This window comes from Eleginops maclovinus, chromosome 16, assembly GCF_036324505.1.
Source record: "Eleginops maclovinus isolate JMC-PN-2008 ecotype Puerto Natales chromosome 16, JC_Emac_rtc_rv5, whole genome shotgun sequence".
In the NCBI taxonomy this organism is placed as follows: Eukaryota; Metazoa; Chordata; class Actinopteri; order Perciformes; family Eleginopidae; genus Eleginops; species Eleginops maclovinus.
In genome coordinates this window covers 20951593-20969659 of record NC_086364.1, presented here as the reverse complement: position 1 = coordinate 20969659, position 18067 = coordinate 20951593, and the positions used below count along the sequence as shown (strand labels likewise).

The 18067-nt window shown below is 42.9% G+C and overlaps 3 protein-coding genes across 3 annotated transcripts in view; all 3 read right to left on the bottom strand.

Moving 5' to 3' along the window:
* Positions 1-84: 84 nt before the first annotated feature.
* On the bottom strand, positions 85-3688 carry LOC134878338 (GTPase IMAP family member 4-like). Its single transcript, XM_063904309.1, has 2 exons — positions 3518-3688; positions 85-2554 (listed from the first exon to the last, which is right to left on the bottom strand). Exon 2 carries the CDS (start codon positions 2529-2531, stop codon positions 1623-1625), a length of 909 nt encoding a protein of 302 aa, XP_063760379.1. The 5' UTR covers positions 2532-2554; positions 3518-3688; the 3' UTR covers positions 85-1622.
* Positions 3689-3746: 58 nt separating this feature from the next.
* LOC134878339 (coiled-coil domain-containing protein 134-like) lies at positions 3747-14080 on the bottom strand. The gene is given in 8 exon segments (XM_063904310.1): positions 3747-4966; positions 5706-5777; positions 7089-7241; positions 7243-7271; positions 7773-7857; positions 8910-9031; positions 9707-9833; positions 13694-14080. Coding segments are annotated over 7 exon segments (690 nt in total). The 5' UTR covers positions 9810-9833; positions 13694-14080; the 3' UTR covers positions 3747-4840.
* A 998-nt stretch (positions 14081-15078) lies between these two features.
* The window catches only part of LOC134878248 (meiosis inhibitor protein 1-like), a 68022-nt gene continuing 65033 nt past the window's right edge, over positions 15079-18067 (bottom strand). The window contains exon 33 of the mRNA XM_063904158.1: positions 15079-15673. Coding sequence (XP_063760228.1) covers positions 15630-15673 — 44 coding nt within the window. The 3' untranslated portion in view covers positions 15079-15629. The remainder of the gene's footprint in view (positions 15674-18067) is intronic.

Genomic DNA, 18067 nt, shown 5'->3' with positions numbered 1-18067 from the left:
TGATCTTGTGGTCATTTTTTAATAAAATAAAGTAAAACAGTTGAAGTAGTGTCAGAAAAAAAAAGACAAGATATGAAGCCAGAATTTTCAGTCATGGAAGAATACTTTATTCCTTTATTTCATTGCATCAAAGTGAACACAGAACTGCTGACATATTTGCAGTAATGATTAACAAGTTGATCATAACTAATACTAGTAAAAGTGCAAAACGGTTGAAAGATAACAGGATGTGAAACTGCAATACAACCACCTATTTTTATTAGTTTAACACATCAATAAAAATATAATACTTATAGTGCTTTTGTTCAGTTTTCAACACCCATTAGTGTATTGAGTGACATAGACCACATCTCTCTCTTTGTTCAACTCTTTGATTCTTCTTAAGGCCAACATTAAATGTCTCTTTATTTAATAAAGTGTGCAGACATAAGTTCTTATTCAAACCACTGTGATATGAATAACAATCTTATTTTAAACCTCCCACGCAGCACCGCAAATGTCACTGAATTAATTCACCAGCCTCAAACGGCTCCAACCAATATTAATGCAATTGCAATTTCTCCTCTCCTTTATTTATTATAATGTGTGCTATCTGTCTCTGAGGGCAGCTACTGTGGAGTGTAGGACTTCATAGGAAATATAATCTCACTGTTTGTTCCAGTAGATCTCATACGACTTCTTCTCTGAGTAGCTGGCTTCGCTTGATGCTGTGCCACATCTCACTTTTTCCTTCACCACCTTCACCACCAGACCGCCCGCCAAGGCAATGCCCGCTGCAGCCTTTCCTATCTCAGCCACTGCACTCAGGAGGCGTGTTGACACAGCCACCTTCCCCCAGGGGTCCGACACAACGCTGCCGGCCACAGATGACACACTGGGCCCTGTAAACCCGCATAGAACTCCTGGAGTCTCAGCAGCCACCGGGGCATTTGCCACCTGAGCTAATGCTCCCCGAGCTGCAGCTAACGGAGGAGCAACACTTCCTGCTAGTGAAGCTACATTAGCATTAGCTACAGCTACAGCTGCTGTCCCGCCACCTACTGCTGCAGCTTCAGTTCCACTGAGAGCTGCTGTGCTGAAAGCTGCTCCCTCCAGAGCTGCTCCTAAAGCCGCCCCAGCTCCAATGGTACCTCCCACCCCTGCTGCCACCCCCACAGCAGATACCCCTATGAGACTAACCTGCCCCAGGGCATCCAGAGCGCCCTCCCCAGGACTGGCAGCTTCAGCAGCAGCAATGGCTCCGACAGAACCACCCAAAACTCCACCCGTCGCCGCCCCCAGAGCTACTGCGGTTTTCCCAGAAGCTGCAGCCACTATGGCCCCCACGGCGTTCCCAACACCTGAACTTCCAGCGACAGACATACCGGCAAATTGACTCGCTGCGAAACCAACAGAGTTCCCCATAAGAGAGGCCCCGGCAGCAGCTGCTAAAGGTGCAGCGGCCCCGAAAACGGCCCCCACTGCCAGGCCTGTGGCCCCGGCAGCCACCAGGATCTTAACCCTCTCCAGCACCTTAGAAGAGAGCGCTGCCTCCCTCCTCATAAGGGGGGAACGGAGAGACCGGCGCCTGCTCACAGACCGGCTGCCTCTGAACTTATCTCTACATTGTTCAACTCTGTTTCTCAGGAAGCTAAAAGGATTGCCTCTGCTCTCCTCTGTCCACCTCTCCACTCTAAAGTCCTCCTCCCTTCCTCTCTCCAACTCCCTGCTACTGGATCCTCATATGTGCTTTCTACACTGTAAGACTCCAAGTCACACTTCCTTCTTTTTCCAAATATATCCTGTTCTTCCCCCTCAGCTTGCTCCATCAGCATCCTCTTCTGCTCCTGCCTAATGGCAGCCTCTGCTTCTAAAAACATGTCATTAGTATAAAACCCTTGTTTAGACTGCCTCACCATGTTGCCCACTTTCAGTAATAGCTCTTTAACCTGCGCTGGGTTGCTGGGGTCTTTGTTGTTGAGTACATGGTACCTTCCTCCACACCTGTCAATCAGAGCTTTAAGCCCAGCAGGCGCCGTCGCTTTCAGATAATCTTCGATCCCTATACCCTCCAGGTCATCACCACGGGTAAAAAGAATCACTGTGTGGTGACGGACTGCCTCCTCGCCAAATATTTTGGTCAACTCGCACACAGCCTGGTTCTCGTTCTCTGTGTAACGCCCTATTGGCACCACCAGCAGGAAAGCATGAGGCCCGGGGGCAGAGAGAGACACACATTTGGCCACCTCTGCATGGATCTGCTCCACAGATAAGTGAGTGTCCCCAAACCCCGGCATGTCGACCACTGTAATCCTCCTCATCCTCCTCTGTGTGAGAGTCTGGTCTTCCTCCTCAGCATCCTCTTCCTCGGTGCTCCCAACCTGGCAGCTCTGGGTGACTGAGCTGGCGCTGATCTGTGACAGGAACTGCCTCCGGCCCAGGATGGTGTTTCCAGACGCACTCTTGCCGGATCCTGTTTTTCCGATGAGGACCAGCCTGAGCTCTTCAGAGCATCTGGATTCAGGGTCATCTCCTTCTTTCTCGCCCTCCATAGTACCTCGGTCCTTTTCCCTTCCTAATCGATAAAAAGAAGTCTGTCATTAACTCAGTGTATTGATATTTCCAGTGGTGGAGGAAGTACTCAGATGTTTTCCTTAAAAATAATACAACAGTGTGGAAATGCTCTGTGAATAATAAATAAGACAATTTGCAAACTTTAAATAGTTTACATTTTGTTGGATGTGGGCTCGCCTATCAAAGTACAATTCTATATGCTAACCTGTATATTAACATTGTATATTTAATAAGAGATACTTTAGGTGTACACATTTCACTGCTGATATGCACATATGTACTGTTTTACTGTACATATATATTTGGAGTTGATGTTTATTTTGTATTTATCATTATGTGCAATACTTGTCTAAATGCTGCTGTAACAACATACATTTCCCAAACTGGGATCAATAAAAGTATATCTTATCAATTCATTTTGTAGTTATAATAGGAAGCTGAAAAGTAAAGTACAATATTTGCTCCCAAATTGTATTGGAGCAGAATTATAAAGCATCATAAAGTACAAGTACCTCAAGTCCTTAACTACAGTACTTGAGTAAATGTGCTTTCCACAACTGTATATTTGCTTTTGATAGGTTCACTGCACTAGAATAGACTTATGAAGGCGACAAAAGCCTAGAAAAGTCAGGGTCTGTCAGGAAGTTTTGAGTTTTAACAAAGGCTCCCCCATTCAGTAGGTCAGCTCACAGCTAATGTTATATAACAGCTAGCCTTACCCACTTACATTAGGGTGCTTAGGTTTGATGTTTATAGTTCAAATGCTACGTTATTTCAACCAAAATCAAACATCAAATACAGAAATCCAGTTGTAATCTCTAATGCTTCCCTGTAGACACCGCTATTTATTAGCAATGCGACGCTAGCTAACTTTAGAAAATATCAACAGCTAACAGCTAGCATTAGCATGCTGCTAATTTATGACGGAAACAGCCACTTTAACGACATTAAACGATTATCTTACCGGAGTCCACGGTGTTATAACTCTTAGGAACTGTTCTCAGACTCAGTGAAAAAGGTCGTTTCGTGTCTACATTATTTAGTTCTCTTCTGAATGTAGAAACAGTTCAGGTTGATCTTTGTTCAACCATAAACCAAAACATTGGACTTTAGTCAAAAGTGATTTTGGGGACCGCCTGCCCTCTGTTGGCTGATCTCTACAACTAACTGTGACACACAAACACAGCGCAATGTTAACATATGAAATGCACTTTATTTTGTATATCAGAGTCACTTTATTTCATTAAATTTGATAACAAAATGGCTTGTTCATTCTGCAGCAATGATAGTATCTCTCTGAATATACACATATAGTTTTATAACAGTCTATTTCAAAATTACAACAATCTCAATTCCATAGATCTAAACCATTAAAATATGTTGATTTCCAGCAAAGATAAATAGAAAAAGGACAAATAAACCAAAGCAGGTGCAGGGTTGCAAGATAAATGTGTAGATTCTGGACCTCTGTTTGACAGATAGTCAACAGGATAAAAGTATTCTGACTAACTAAAGGTACAAATCTGAAACAGGGAATGATGGAAAAGAATGTACGTAAAAAGGAAGAATCCCTGATGACGGTGATTAACAAAAATACTCAAAGAATCATGAAAAAAAGGAAGAAATGAAGGAACACTGTCTTTCAGGCAAACAAAACACAAGTGTCTTTTAAAGTTTGAGCAGCAATAAGAACATAAACCTACCTACTCATAAACATCCTTCTAGATATATTTAACAAATCTCAATTGAAGGAAAATATCTTAAACAAAGATAAAATGGTAATCCATCATCAATTAACCTATCCAGAAACGGGCCGAATTTATAGAGGCGAGGACCATTTATATTTGGCAAACACACAGATTTTGAAGCATATGGGTTTTAGACACATAATCTGGAACAGACAACACAGTGGGGTTTATTTTAAGATTATACTGAAATTAAATATATTCCAAAGTACAGTTATTGAATCCTCAAGTTATCAAAAATGAGTTTCCCTTTTCAGCTCCTACTTGAGACGTCTGTACCTCTTATACAACGTTAGATTTTCCAATTATATATCGCACATAAACATGTACAGCAATTCAAGCCTGCGTCAGAAACTGACTAACCACTTCCACTTTATTTGTGTCACCTTGAGGTTTTGTTCTCAACAGAGCACCTGGCTTTTGTACAAGTGATGACAGCTTTTTATTTCCTTCACTGTCATCGGAGTCTACAAGTCAAGCCACCCCTTGTTGACCGTTCCTCCACCTCTTCTTTTGCTCCACTGACGCTCTGTTGTGCAGCGCTATAGCTCGTTGCGGGAGCGGGAGATGCGAGGACCTTTCCGGATCTCTTTCCTCTTCTCCTCTTTCCTCCTCCTCTTCTCCTCCTCCCTCAGGATCTTCTGGAAAGCCTCGGCAGTGTGAAGCACCTGAAGCACGGAGTAGAAGAAAAGAGGAGTATAAAATCCAAATATATACGAAGAACAAGACCCTCAAAATTGTACTTAAAGGGGCGCTATTCTGTTCATTTTCAGATTCATATCAGTATGTACTGTCTCTCCTGGGACATGTCTCCATGCTTTAATGTTCAAAAAGCTCTTTATGTTTCTCATACTGCCTGTGCTGCAGCACCTCTTTTCACCCTCTGTCTGAAACCAGAGCCCAGTCTGCTCTGATTGGTCAGCTGGCATGCTCTGTTGTGATTGGTCAAGCGCTTAGAGATGTCCCGCCCCTAGCCTTTTGACATACAATGTGTTGGTATGCTAGCCAATAGAAGTGTGAGTGATAGAAAGTGATGTCACAATGTACCCTCTGGAGGGAACTTTGGGATTTTAGCCTTTGCAAAATGTACATACACAGAAACCTACTGTATATAACACAGTACAGGAAAGGGAACCCCCCAAAAAGCATAACAGGGCCTCTCGAAGTACAATACTTAAGACATTAAGTTCCTTATATACACCACTACAGCTATTGTGTGGACTTCTCCTGAAAACAGTATGAAATATCACAGATGTGTCCCTCTGACAATTGAAGCTGGTTACTCGAAAGTTAAAAATCATTAAAGGTAATTTGGTGTGTGTGTGTGTGTGTGTGTGTGTGTGTGTGTGTGTGTGTGTGTGTGTGTGTGTGTGTGTGTGTGTGTGTGTGTGTGTGCATTTCACTCACGTCGTCTCTCTCTGTGCGGTACGGGTTTATAAAGTCTGGGGCTTTTTCTGTAATTCCCAGCTCCTGTGACATCTGACAGATTAGCAGAATAGACAGGTGACGGGGGAGAAGAGGAGAGGGGGGGTGCACATTGTCATTTATTCAATAGAAATATGATTCTTCTGCAGCTAAAAAGCAGTGAAAGGCAAGCAGCAACAGTTCTTCCATATATTATTGTATCATATTAGCCGTACACCCTATGGCTATATGAAAAACGGAGGGCTCAGACAGTAAGAGTGCGGTTACGGAGGAGAAGCTAACGGCTGCTGCTGCTGCTTCAGAATTAATCCACAATATAATCCCCTTGGCACCTTGCTAAAGTCACAGATTAATCCTGCAGGAGTTTACTTCATTACCCCTCAATACTAAACAGATACACCATTTCATCTGTGTTTAGGTTTCAACCCCTCACGGACAAATGGCACCTTTATTAGCACGCAAACAATAAGGTGCATTGAGCTGCATGTATGACAGCAGATTGCAGGGGAATCCCCACGGCTACTGTATAACCTGGTGCACCAGGCAATTTACCACACTGTGTTGCTATGTTTCCCATGTCCTTACTATGTCTCCTGCAGAGAAAGGGATTCATTTTATCGTGCACTTGCAAGAAATTCTGCACCTAGACTTCACAACAACAAAGAAAGCATTTTGTGTTGATTTACATAAACAGAAAACTTGTATTTTCAATTTGAGATTTTCAGCAGCCTTATCAAAAGCAACAAGTCTTTCGGTTTACCTCTGCAGAATAGTGATTTAAGAAATAGTTTTCTTCCTTTAAAAGTCAAAAGCTGGACTTTTATAGTTGGCATTCACTCTTTTGAAAACAGAACAGGCAGCCGTTGTGAAATACAAATGTCAAATCCTGACCGCACTAAATGCCTGGGGACTTCTAAACAAGTTAGTCTTCTTAAAAGACATTTCCTTTGTACCATTATTCTCCCCTTTTCAGACTCATGTGTTTATGATCAAATCTAACCTATTGAAAACCAATGTTAAGACTGATGAAATGAATGTTTTGGGACCATTTATTATTCACGCCTACTCTATTTTCAGTGTATTCGGTCCGTGTTTAGTGTCTATAGCTTGCAAATGTTCTCTCCAATTCTAGATGTGTCAGTAACACATTGTAAATACTTTCAGTCTAGTGTCCTGGTCCCTATTCTAAAAGATTCAGATGGTTTATCAAGGTGTCCCAGTTCACATATCTCCATTATGTCTTATATTTTTAACCCTTTGTAAAGAAAATGAATTGAAATCAAAGCTTTCTCACACCCTTACATCCATGGATCCTGAGATCTACAGGTGATATTAGGGACAGGAAAGGTGAGAGTCCGTTCCTACCAGTGTGAGGACATGTTGGTGGGCTCCTCCTGTGAAGACCCCCGTCTGGTTACAGAAGTTCAGGCCCCAGCGCAGCAGCCCGTCCCAGTCCGTGTTCCTGTCGTAGTAGTGGTGGACGATCCGGGGGAAACGCAGCGCCACGTCGCCAAAAAAACGCCGTGTTCTCGACCACATGGGAATAAGCTAGAGAGAGAGACACAAGCAGGTGCATTTTAAATGAAATTCTGATGTAATTATCTATATTTTCTACTTCCTTACAACCTAACCCGTCTTACTGGGTTAATATATTCACCATCATACACCAATTTCATTGTCAGCATGGTCTAAAATAACAAAACTCCTGCAGGTTGATTGTAATTGTAAAGAAATAGGACAGAGGAGGATCATTTCGATAATTTCTTCGGGCTGAGAAAACATACAGAACACACTCCTAAGTAGGACAAATAAAAAGCAATGTCTAATTTTGTTTCTGGCATCTCTCAAATAGTTGGAATAAGCCTGGAGAAAAGGGAAGATGATATTCGTGACATTCACACTGACATTAAAGCTGACATTATTGACACCCTCTGGCAGCGATAGAGGATGAAAGACATGCTGGAGATGCTGCTTTAAAGAAAGTAGCTTATATAAGAGCAGGAGACATTTAACGGGAGGGAAGAGCTGAGGTGTGAAAGTGAAGCCGACCTTCTTTGATCTTATCGTCCATCGGGAACGGGTCGTCAGGCTGCATGTTGGCCGTTACCAGGATCTGTCTCGAGTCCTCCAACACCTTGAGATGAGAAAAACAGCTCAATAAAGGAGGTTTATGTTCTTTACAATATGTGCTGGGATCAGGGTTGCTGTGGTAATGCAGGGGGACAACACAGTGATGATGCCATTTTACAAACCACTCATTTATTTGTTTCATATCAGTATGTAGTGTCTCTCCTGGGACATGTCTCCATGCTTTAAAGTTCAAAAAGCTCTTTATGTTTCTCATACTGCCTGTGCTGCAGCTCCTCTTTTCACCCTCTGTCTGAAACAAGAGCCCAGTCTGCTCTGATTGGTTAGCTGGCTGGATATGTTGTGATTGGTCAACCACTTAGAGATGTCCCGCCCCTTAGCCTATCACGTACAATGTGTTGGAGCGCTAGCCAATAGAAGCGCACGTGTTAAATATTGATGTCACAGAAGTAAACAAAGGAGGAGGGAACACGCCTTAAAGATTTTAGCCTTTGAAGACCATTTACATGCACTGAAACCTATATCAACACACACACACACACACACACACACACACACACACACACACACACACACACACACACACACACACACACACACACACACACACACACACACACACACACACACACACACACACACACACACACACACACACACACACACACACACACACACACACACACACACACAGTTGCTGACACTGTACTCCAGCCGCTGAAGGTTGAGTACGCATGTTGTCCTTGAGAGGTTCGCAGATGCATGGATAACCGTCCCCTGAGAAGACGTACTGTAAAGCAAAAGCTCCGAGCTGAGGGGAAGTGAACGGCACTCCGAGGAGCTGAGTCAGAGTGAACATCCAAATGAAAATGCGTCAACAAGCCGACGAATACAACCGCTGGATTTGAAGCGTTTTCAATTCTGTCGGACATTCTCATTCCCTCAATCAGCCGAGAGCACAAGCTGTCGGCACTCAGAAGCAGCTGTAGTCCTTTTTTATACTAGTGGCCTTGTATGTGCTTGATGTCACAGTAAAGGGAGAACACACACACACACAAACACACACACACACACACACACACACACACACACACACACCTTGAACAGTCCTTTGAGCATGATGTCTATGATCTTGTATTGCTGGTTGATGTCGTTCAGCTCCACCAGATTTTTCAGCGCGTTCAGCTGATCCTTCCTCTTGGTCTCGAACAGACGCTTGTCTAAAAAAAACGGAGGTCAGGATCCAACACATGGGAGTAACTCACACAAACGCTCAAACATCCATCTGTCACAAGGAAATGTAGAAATTGTAGGCGATTAAATCAGCAGTTTAATGAGGATATAATATTTAGCTGTGAGCTGTCTTGTTGATTCAATCATTTCACGTCTGGTTTTCAGCTACCACTGCCTTTATGAGCATCTGGAAAATGGGCACATTTTGTCAGTTGTCTTGCAAGTAAACCGACAACTTCAGAGGGGATTGTCTCCTAACTCTTCCTTAAAGTTATCCTGAATTTATACAGTCCATTTACACATTTATTTGGCCTCAGAAGACCCAACAGTTTCCTGCAGAAAGCTACGGTACACATGTTTGACTGAGCCTGTGAGCTCTTGCATGTTTTCCTTTAACCTGCCAGGGTCTGCTGGTGGAAATGAGCCTCTATGGTTAAATCGTGCACATTTACACCATGGACTCAAAGTGCTCATGTTAGTTAATGTGCATCCTCCCTCCTTAAATAAATAAAAGGTGCAGGGTCTTATGATGTGTACTTTGGGGGACAGAGAGTCTATTTAGAGTCAGTCTTTAGACACAAGCTTCAAACTGACTAAGTATTCTGTCCTCACTCTAGTATCTCACACACGCACGCACGCACACACACACAGCAGAAGGATACAGATGTCCAGGTTGGAGTCGTGTCTCAGCCGGTGTGTGTCCGTTTCCGCCGAGGCGAAGGCGGCAGCGGCCAGCGCCAGGATCACCGCACACACACTATGCATGGTCGGCAGGGAGGATACACACTCCTGTAGAAAAGATCAAAAGGCAGGGAGATGTAAATCATGTGGTTACACACCAACACACCGGCACAGAGAGGTGGAGGAATGAAACCCGTCGGTAAATACCCCACTGGTGAAGCTTCTGTGTGTCTTAACAAATGACTGAATGAGACCAAACTAAATATTACATTAACCACCTTAAGCTTAGCGGTGGTGAAGTGAGGTCATGTGACCGTAGCGTTTCGTTAGCATTTTACTTCTAGAATAGCGTTTATGAACAGTGGTGGTAATCTGTGGAAATGATCCTGCCACAGATCTTATTTTCTGCTATACTCTGTAATCCAATGAGGGAGCCCTTGAAGTGCTTACTATCAATCGCCTTAACAAATGACCTCATCCCTGGCCTCTACGTAGAGAGAGAGATACTGGAAAGGCAGAGTGAACGACACGCAGCAAAGATCTCTCGTGATCCTTGAACTGAAAACTGATTTTGTTTGGACGTCCACAGATTTCTCTTTCATCTGAAACAGTTTCTCTCATTCATGAATCCCTCTTTCTTCTTCCAATGCCGCTCCATGTCTTGTGATACTTTGACAGAGAGACTGGCGGGGGATAAGTGGTCAAACAGCACTAGAGGGGGAAGAAGCACTCCTTATGCTCCCTTTAAAAAAAAAGACACATCTGATGTCTGGCTACTCGCGTAATCCCCAGAGGAACATTTACAATCCCTGAGGCTCCCTCCGTCTCTCCGTACAAGGCAGTGGCCGTCTCCGATATCTTCTGCCCCCCCACAGGCTGTTTATAAGTTGGAATGAGAGTGAGGAAATAAAATACAACAGCTAAAAATAGAGGCCTCATCAAATTAAAATTTAATGAAAGCCAAATTTTAAGAAAACATCAGTGGAGGGAGGGGGGGGGGGGGGAATGTTGATGAAAAGTATATCTCACATGCATAATTTAGCATTGGTTCCCATCATGGTATTATCAGACGGATGCAGATAGGAGGGGGTGCAGGGCATGAAAGGAGAGCCAGGTTGTGAAAAAGCAGGTGGAGAGCAAGAGATTTGTTAAGAGGGAAATGGGTAGATATGGTGGCCTAACAGGGACAGACATCTTCACCAACACATGTGCACGGATTATTTAAAGGTGCTGCAAACCAAAAAATGCTGCAAGAAGCTCGAAACGGGGACACTAAAAAGTGATGCACACAGATGGAAAGGGAGCGCTTGTTGAGCTAGCTAACCTAGTCATTTCAAATATACTGACTAAACACGTCCAGTTATGAAACAGACTAACTCTACCAAGAGTGAAATTTGCACTTTTTAGCGTCCCCTGGTTTCTGTGGTGTTTTGAGCTCCTCGCAGGGTTTCGTTTCACCATGTTGGTGAAGAGGTTTCCTCATCTGCATGTGGTTTTATATTTTGCAGCCGCTTTCTTTTCTTTAAGTGTGTTGGGCCGTTGTAACATGTTTGCAATTGTTGGCGAGTGTGAAGGCGAGAAACAACAGCTTTCCTGGTGAATATTTCCATCATTCATAGCTTTTAAGACACCGTGTTAAAGACTCACAGATAAGAGAGCCGATGCAAGTCGATAACGATCACCCGGGACTTCACTTCGCACCGTCAGGATTTATCTTTACAAGGCGGCCAATACTTGAATCTGAAGGAGTAAGCGCTCAAATGTCTTCAGGATGACCCCCCGGAAGAGCATCACTTAAATCAGAAGGGAAACATGTGCTCCTAAAGAGCAGATAACATCGAGCGACGGCAAACATTTCACACTTAACCGTCCTCCTGGTTCACATGAGCTCTGCTTTTCACGGCACATCCTGACAGCAACTTTCCAAAGAGTCCACAGTAGATCTCGATAAGATTCTGCCAATATGACATAAAATAATCTCTTTTTTGCAAGTGGTGTCGTCTGGGGGGGGTCGCTGAAGTCCCTCATTTATAATAAAAACAGCAACTTTTTTCTTCCTGAGTCAGCAGGAAGTGTTTCTCGAAGACAATGTTCGATTAAGCCCAGTTTGTGCGTTCTGAGGACACCTTTTGGGTAGCTTCCCAGCTTTTCGGAGAAGAGCAGCACTAAATATCCTTAAGTGCTGCTCCAGAGCCTCCATATTTCTAGATAACAGCCAGGGTAATAAAAAAAAGGGGGCTTTGTCTCTCATGTCTACTTATTTGATGTCCTCCTCCCTTCAGTGTGCTTCCATGCAGTCAGCTCTGACAGCTATTTATGGGCAAAAAGGTTATCACAACCAGCACGATTTAACGCCGTCAACACACCCACATACATCCTTCTGCCGTTTCCGTGCAGTTGGGCAAAGTGCTGAGACTTTAAGAAGGAGAGACATTAGAGTGGATCAATCATCTCCTAATGTGGCACGGGCAGCACAGGAATGAGAGTCTAAAAGCGTCCATGAAAGGCACGCAACGGGTTGATCATTTAAGAAAGCACTTATGTTTGGAAATCAGATTACTCTTGAGAAATGAGACCTTTGAGATGCTTTCTCCCCTTGGCTTTCTCCCCTAAGTTGTACAACACATTATTTGGACCATTATTACAGCACAGATGCTCTGCAGGATGCATGCTTCGGATGGATTTCCCTGCAGCTGATGCTCCAACGTCGGTTTAGATTTGGTCTGCTGTCAATGTGGCATTCAAGTTGGGCGAGGTGTTTTTGCCTCGGGTCGTTCTGAAGGCGGTACAGTCCTCATTGAAGCCGAGTAAAGCCCACGTAAATCTCTTGGCCGGAGGCGTTTCTCTTCTCTGCCAACAGCAGTCTCCTGTGGCACAGAGGCTGAAGTTTTGATTTCCTGTGTGGGGGATCTAGGTTTCCAGCTATGTCATATAAGTAGGCTACCGTATCTGATCAGACACACACACCAGTGGTGGTAGCTCCACTTTAAAACCCCTGTGGAGTGTGAGAGATATTCTCTAAAGGGAGGCAATCTTCAATCAAGAGGGATCCAACCAACTCTGTGACATTAACTTCAAGAGGAAACTAGCCCTTCAGGCGAGTCATGAGAAGATGGAGCGAAAGAAAAAGGATGCTAATCGGAGAGCTGGGGTGGATCCAGATCCAGACAATAACAGCGGGTTCATTTTACAAAATGCAACTCCTAAATACATCACAATTATTCATGTAAGGAGGGCGCTTATGGGGGATTATGGTAAATTCACCAAGTCTGGGTTAATAGATAGGAAATGTACCGGCAGGATTCTTGCTTTTGAGTTGAAATGTAATGTAAAAGTCGCTCCTAGACTATTCGTTTAATCGCATTTTTCAAAGCCCAAAAAATCTTCAATCTTCAAGAGGGATCCAACCAACTCTGTGACATTAATTCCAAGACGCAAAACTAGCTTTTGAGGCGATAAAAAGCGACTCCTGAGAAGATGGAGCAAAAAGAAAGGATGCTTGGAGGCAGGAATGGATCCAGATTCCTTCCCCTCCTCCGGCTGCCAGCAGGCTGGGGGATGTTTGAGGTTCAAGGACTGACACATCATCTCTCTCTCTCTGTTATCATTCATGCAGAGGCACGGCTGCACGGACATGCGTAATGGTGATGATGATGATGGCATAGCCTGGATAAAGACTGTCATGTGGACCATCAATCATGCATTGCCTAATTGATTGCAAGCACCCTTTACCTGACCCGGGTTCGAGACTCGCTACGGACAATAAGAGCGAATTAAATGAGTAAGAAGCAGCGATGTGGGGACTATTTCTACTGCTTCAACTCCGCAATACAACACCATTATGTATGTAAGGAGGGCTTTAAAAAGGTATATCCACTATTTGAAGTAGCTCCCAGACTTTACTCGATTCATCGCATTTTTGCAAAGCACAGGTGACAGTACACCCACAAAACTCGCGTTTCACTCACCGTGTTGCAGAGAGAAGCAGCCCGATTAGCGCACAGCGTTTCCTCCAAAGTAGTGCAGTTTAATCTCTTTTTTGTATATCTCTCCACGCGAAGCGTTTAGGGTCAGCTCGGAACACAGGGCGCGTGTTTGTAGATCCTCCGGAGGTGGAAGTGTTCATTTACATGGGATCTCATGTATCCACTCCGCCAGCGCCACGATCGCACCGGCTGGCTCTCTTTGGACGAATGACAGCCAGCGGGTGCTAACCGTGGAGGAGGATGTTGTTTCCGCACGGACGATTTAAGAGGGGACACAGGTCGGAGCGTGGGGTGCGTTCCGTTCCGTTTCCCTTGTTATTCCTCCGGGATAAATAAGACCTCTGTAAATCACTGTTTATGGAGGAACTAATTACAGATGAATGTGGCTTTTTGGGAAACTAATTTGTCTCTCTAATTAGGACGTTTCCTTAGTTTTTACGCATATGAATATATAGTTTATATTCTGCAAGAAAGACACTGGAAAGATTTAAAGTTGATATTAAATATTCTTGTATGTTCTATGAATTAGAAGAAACCATTTTTATTTTGTCCTATCACTGTTCATACGGTATATATCAGACATGCCCTTTCCATACTAACAACTAAAGCAAATTGTCCCAAAATAAAATGAAAAACCTGCAAAGAAAAGCATCTCATGTTTTTAGTTTTTTACTTAAGATTTGTGCCTGCCATTTTGGAAGACACAAAACATATTTACTATAAAATGTCAGAAAAGAGGTTTTTTTTTGGGGTGATTTGAGAACTTGATGAGCGCAATTTTATCAAAAAGAAACTCTGAGTTGACTTTGAATTAAATGAAGGTGATTAGACCATTTGTTCAGTCTGACTTCATCAGAATGACTTTAGTACAAAACTACTTCAACTATTATCGAAGTGGAATACTTGAATCATAATCCAGACGTCCTAATGTGAATATTATAGTTTGAATAGTATATTATTTTCTGCTGCGGTTTTGTGAAAGTGGGTATCCAGTACTTCCTGTCGTCAATGAGACAAAAGTTTCCCCTTGGATAAATAAGAGAAAGAAGAGCTGGGGTTTGAGGTGTGGGAGGAAAAGTATCGCTCCTATAAACAGATTAATTACTTCTGTGGATCATTTTTAATTTCCATTTGTTGCATCATCACAGTGGGTTCAGCTGCATGTGTCCCCCCTCCCTGGTGCCCTACTCCCTGTAATAAATGGCTGCGTTAATGGTGCGTTTCACCTTGACCACTGCTAGCGCTATACAGTTGTACAACTCTCATAAAACACAAAAATGTCAAAGGCAAGTTTTAGGTTGGAGTTTGTCCTTTAGGTCAGTGATTTTTTAAAGTGGGGACACGGCACTCTGCCAACGAGTCTGAGAAAAGTTTTAAGATTTATTCAATTTAATTTGCGTTTTCTGACATCTAAAAATATTTCAAAAACATGTTAGAAGAAAATCTGCAATTGTATTTAAAACATGTGTAATATCTGACAAATACATCTCTCTTGTGTTGTTACGTCACATTTCTAAGACTAAATTAGTCAACATGTTTGTGTTTTAAGTGCTCTTGCTCATAAATGGTCATAAATACAGTTGTTAGGTGATGTATTTTAAGAAGAGAGTGCTATGTAGTATAAAACCATGTAAAAAACTAGCATAAGTATGTATGAACAAGACACAAATGAGCTTTTGATCTTTGAATGATTAAAGAACATTGTTTATCGAACCTTTCTTAACACTGCTTTGAGATCAAACACGCAGTAACTTCTTTCACTGTAACACAGTCAGTGGTAGGCAGGAGAATACAGTGCTTTAAGAGACGAACGGGAAACACACAAGGTATGTTAGACTTAAAGATGTGCAGCGATTAAGGAACAATGAAACACATCGATGGCTCGTTGAGTTCCGTTTGCTGGAACGTCAGCCTGATGTCACTGTGAAGTCAGACACACAGATGGACACGTTTCCAACACGTCTGAGGACAAAAGTTAAGGAGCCATGAAGCAGAGAGTAGCTGTGTGTGTGTGTGTGTGTATGTGTGTGTATTTGAAAGTGAACAGTCAACAGTATAAAGCATTTGTTGTATGAAGGCACTCCAAATGCCATGTCACACTAACTGTATTTAATTGCTAATTGGGAACTTTTTAAACTATTTGTATTACTTGTTCATCAACTTAATAAAAACCTCTTCATGTCAAACAAAAGTCCAAATGTTCAATCATTTTTAGAATTGAACTTGATTTTGAATGCCAGTTTGTTAATGCCACTGGATTTTCATTACTTGTGTAACCTTTATGCTACAGTAGAGCAATTTCTCTACGGATTTTTTTCACAGTCTAGGATATGACTATGACAAGCAGTATTTTTTATCAGTAATTTTTTGAGCAGCAAATCAGAGAAAAATCATGTATTTGCAGCAAGAGCAAGAAATAAGAAAAGGGGCTCAATCTGGTGGAAAATTGAAGAGACAATCTACATTTTGAAGGCTGGCTCTAAATTGAAAACCTGATAGAATGAAATGGAGGTTTTATGCTGTAATGGTCAGGAGATTGAATGTGTTTTTAATGGGTTTCAATTGGGACATTGGACCTTAAGGCTCTGAGTGTCTGTAGTTTATTATAGGTGCTAGGGTTGAACTCTCAAAATGAAAAAACTCACTCCCTTAACTGGATTTATGCCAAAATAACGAAGCAAAATACAAATTAAAAAGTCCCCAGTGAGAAACAAGCTACTGCTGACATGTGTTAAGTTGTATTTATTCACTATAAACGTGACACGGCAATATTGTTTTTATGTGACAGTAGCCAATGAAGCTGCCACCGAGCACTGACAGAGTTTAAGAGAGTGTGTGGGTGGCTGGAAGAGAAGAAGAAAGGCAGTGCGTGTGAGAGTCAATCAGCACGACAGACGTACTTAGCCCTGCAGTGGAGACTGACTGAAATACAGTAACGACCCCGTGTTGTACTACACACTTTCAGAGAAATTAAGTTGAAGGCAGACGTGGACATTCAATACTTGGCCGCGGAAAATCGATAAAAGATGCTCGGCTGATGTTTGAAGCACAGAAAGGGAATCCATCATGGTGTGTGTGCAGCGTGTGAAATAAATAAATAAATACTCCTTTAGGAACCACTTTACTCTCCAGTGAGTGTTGCTATCGTGGGTTTTCCTCACAATAATAACAGAAGAGAGGTGCAGGAATGAGTCCTAAAACCAGGAAATGAGTAAGCAGTTTAGCACTTCCGGTTTCCTCGTCTCAAAGTGAATGTTTTTTTGAACGTGGTTTTGGTTCAAAGACTGAAATAAGGTCTGTGGTTCACAAGAGTCTAAATGAAGCGATTAAACGCCATCGCGCTGTAGTTCCTTTATAGCCCAACGTTAGCCGCCTTTAGCTTAGCGGTGGTGATGTGAAGTCATGTGACCGTGCTGTAGTTCCTTTATAGCCCAACGTTAGCCACCTTTAGCTTAGCGATGGTGATGTGAAGTCATGTGACCGTGCTGTAGTTCCTTTATAGCCCAACGTTAGCCACCTTTAGCTTAGCGATGGTGATGTGAAGTCATGTGACCGTGCTGTAGTTCTTTTATAGCCCAACATTAGCCGCCTTTAGCTTAGCGGTGGTGACGTGAAGTCATGTGACCGTGCTGTAGTTCCTTTATAGCCCAACATAAGCATCCTTTAGCTTAGCGGTGGTGACGTGAAGTCATGTGACCGTGCTGTAGTTCCTTTATAGCCCAACATTAGCCTCCTTTAGCTTAGCGGTGGTGACGTGAAGTCATGTGACCGTGCTGTAGTTCCTTTATAGCTTAACCTTTGCGTTTCACTTCTGGAGATCGCATTTATGCCTTAGCTATTATGAATGGGGTGTTAACGCTGCTTGTATTCTAACGGTATCTAGCTAACGTTTGGCAACATAGCGCTGTGAAAAAAGGATTGCATAATGTGAAGTTTCTCTTGTATTACATGGTTGATGTTAGCCTAGCCACCGAAGCCAGTCTGACTAATCGATACCAAGATTTAGAGCTAACAAGCTAATTAAAACCAGTATTAGTAAGTGCTTGTTGCTTCCATTGATAATCCACAATGATAGCAACCCTGTCGTCATTCAAAGTACGGTGAATAAAGAATAATATGATGCCTGGTTAATGTTGCATGTTTATATGTACCTGTGCAATCGCGTTCTAGACCATTGGCAGTCTTGACGCTACAGCTTCTGCAGCATCTTTCTACTCTTGCCATAAACGGTTGTTGCTCTTGGTTCTTGGAGCCAAACAAATAATTGCAGTGGAACCAACTTTCTGAGCCAAGAACCGGGTCGTGGAAACATGAATAACTTGTTCATTGGGCAACCGGCTGGGAAAAAGGGGGTTA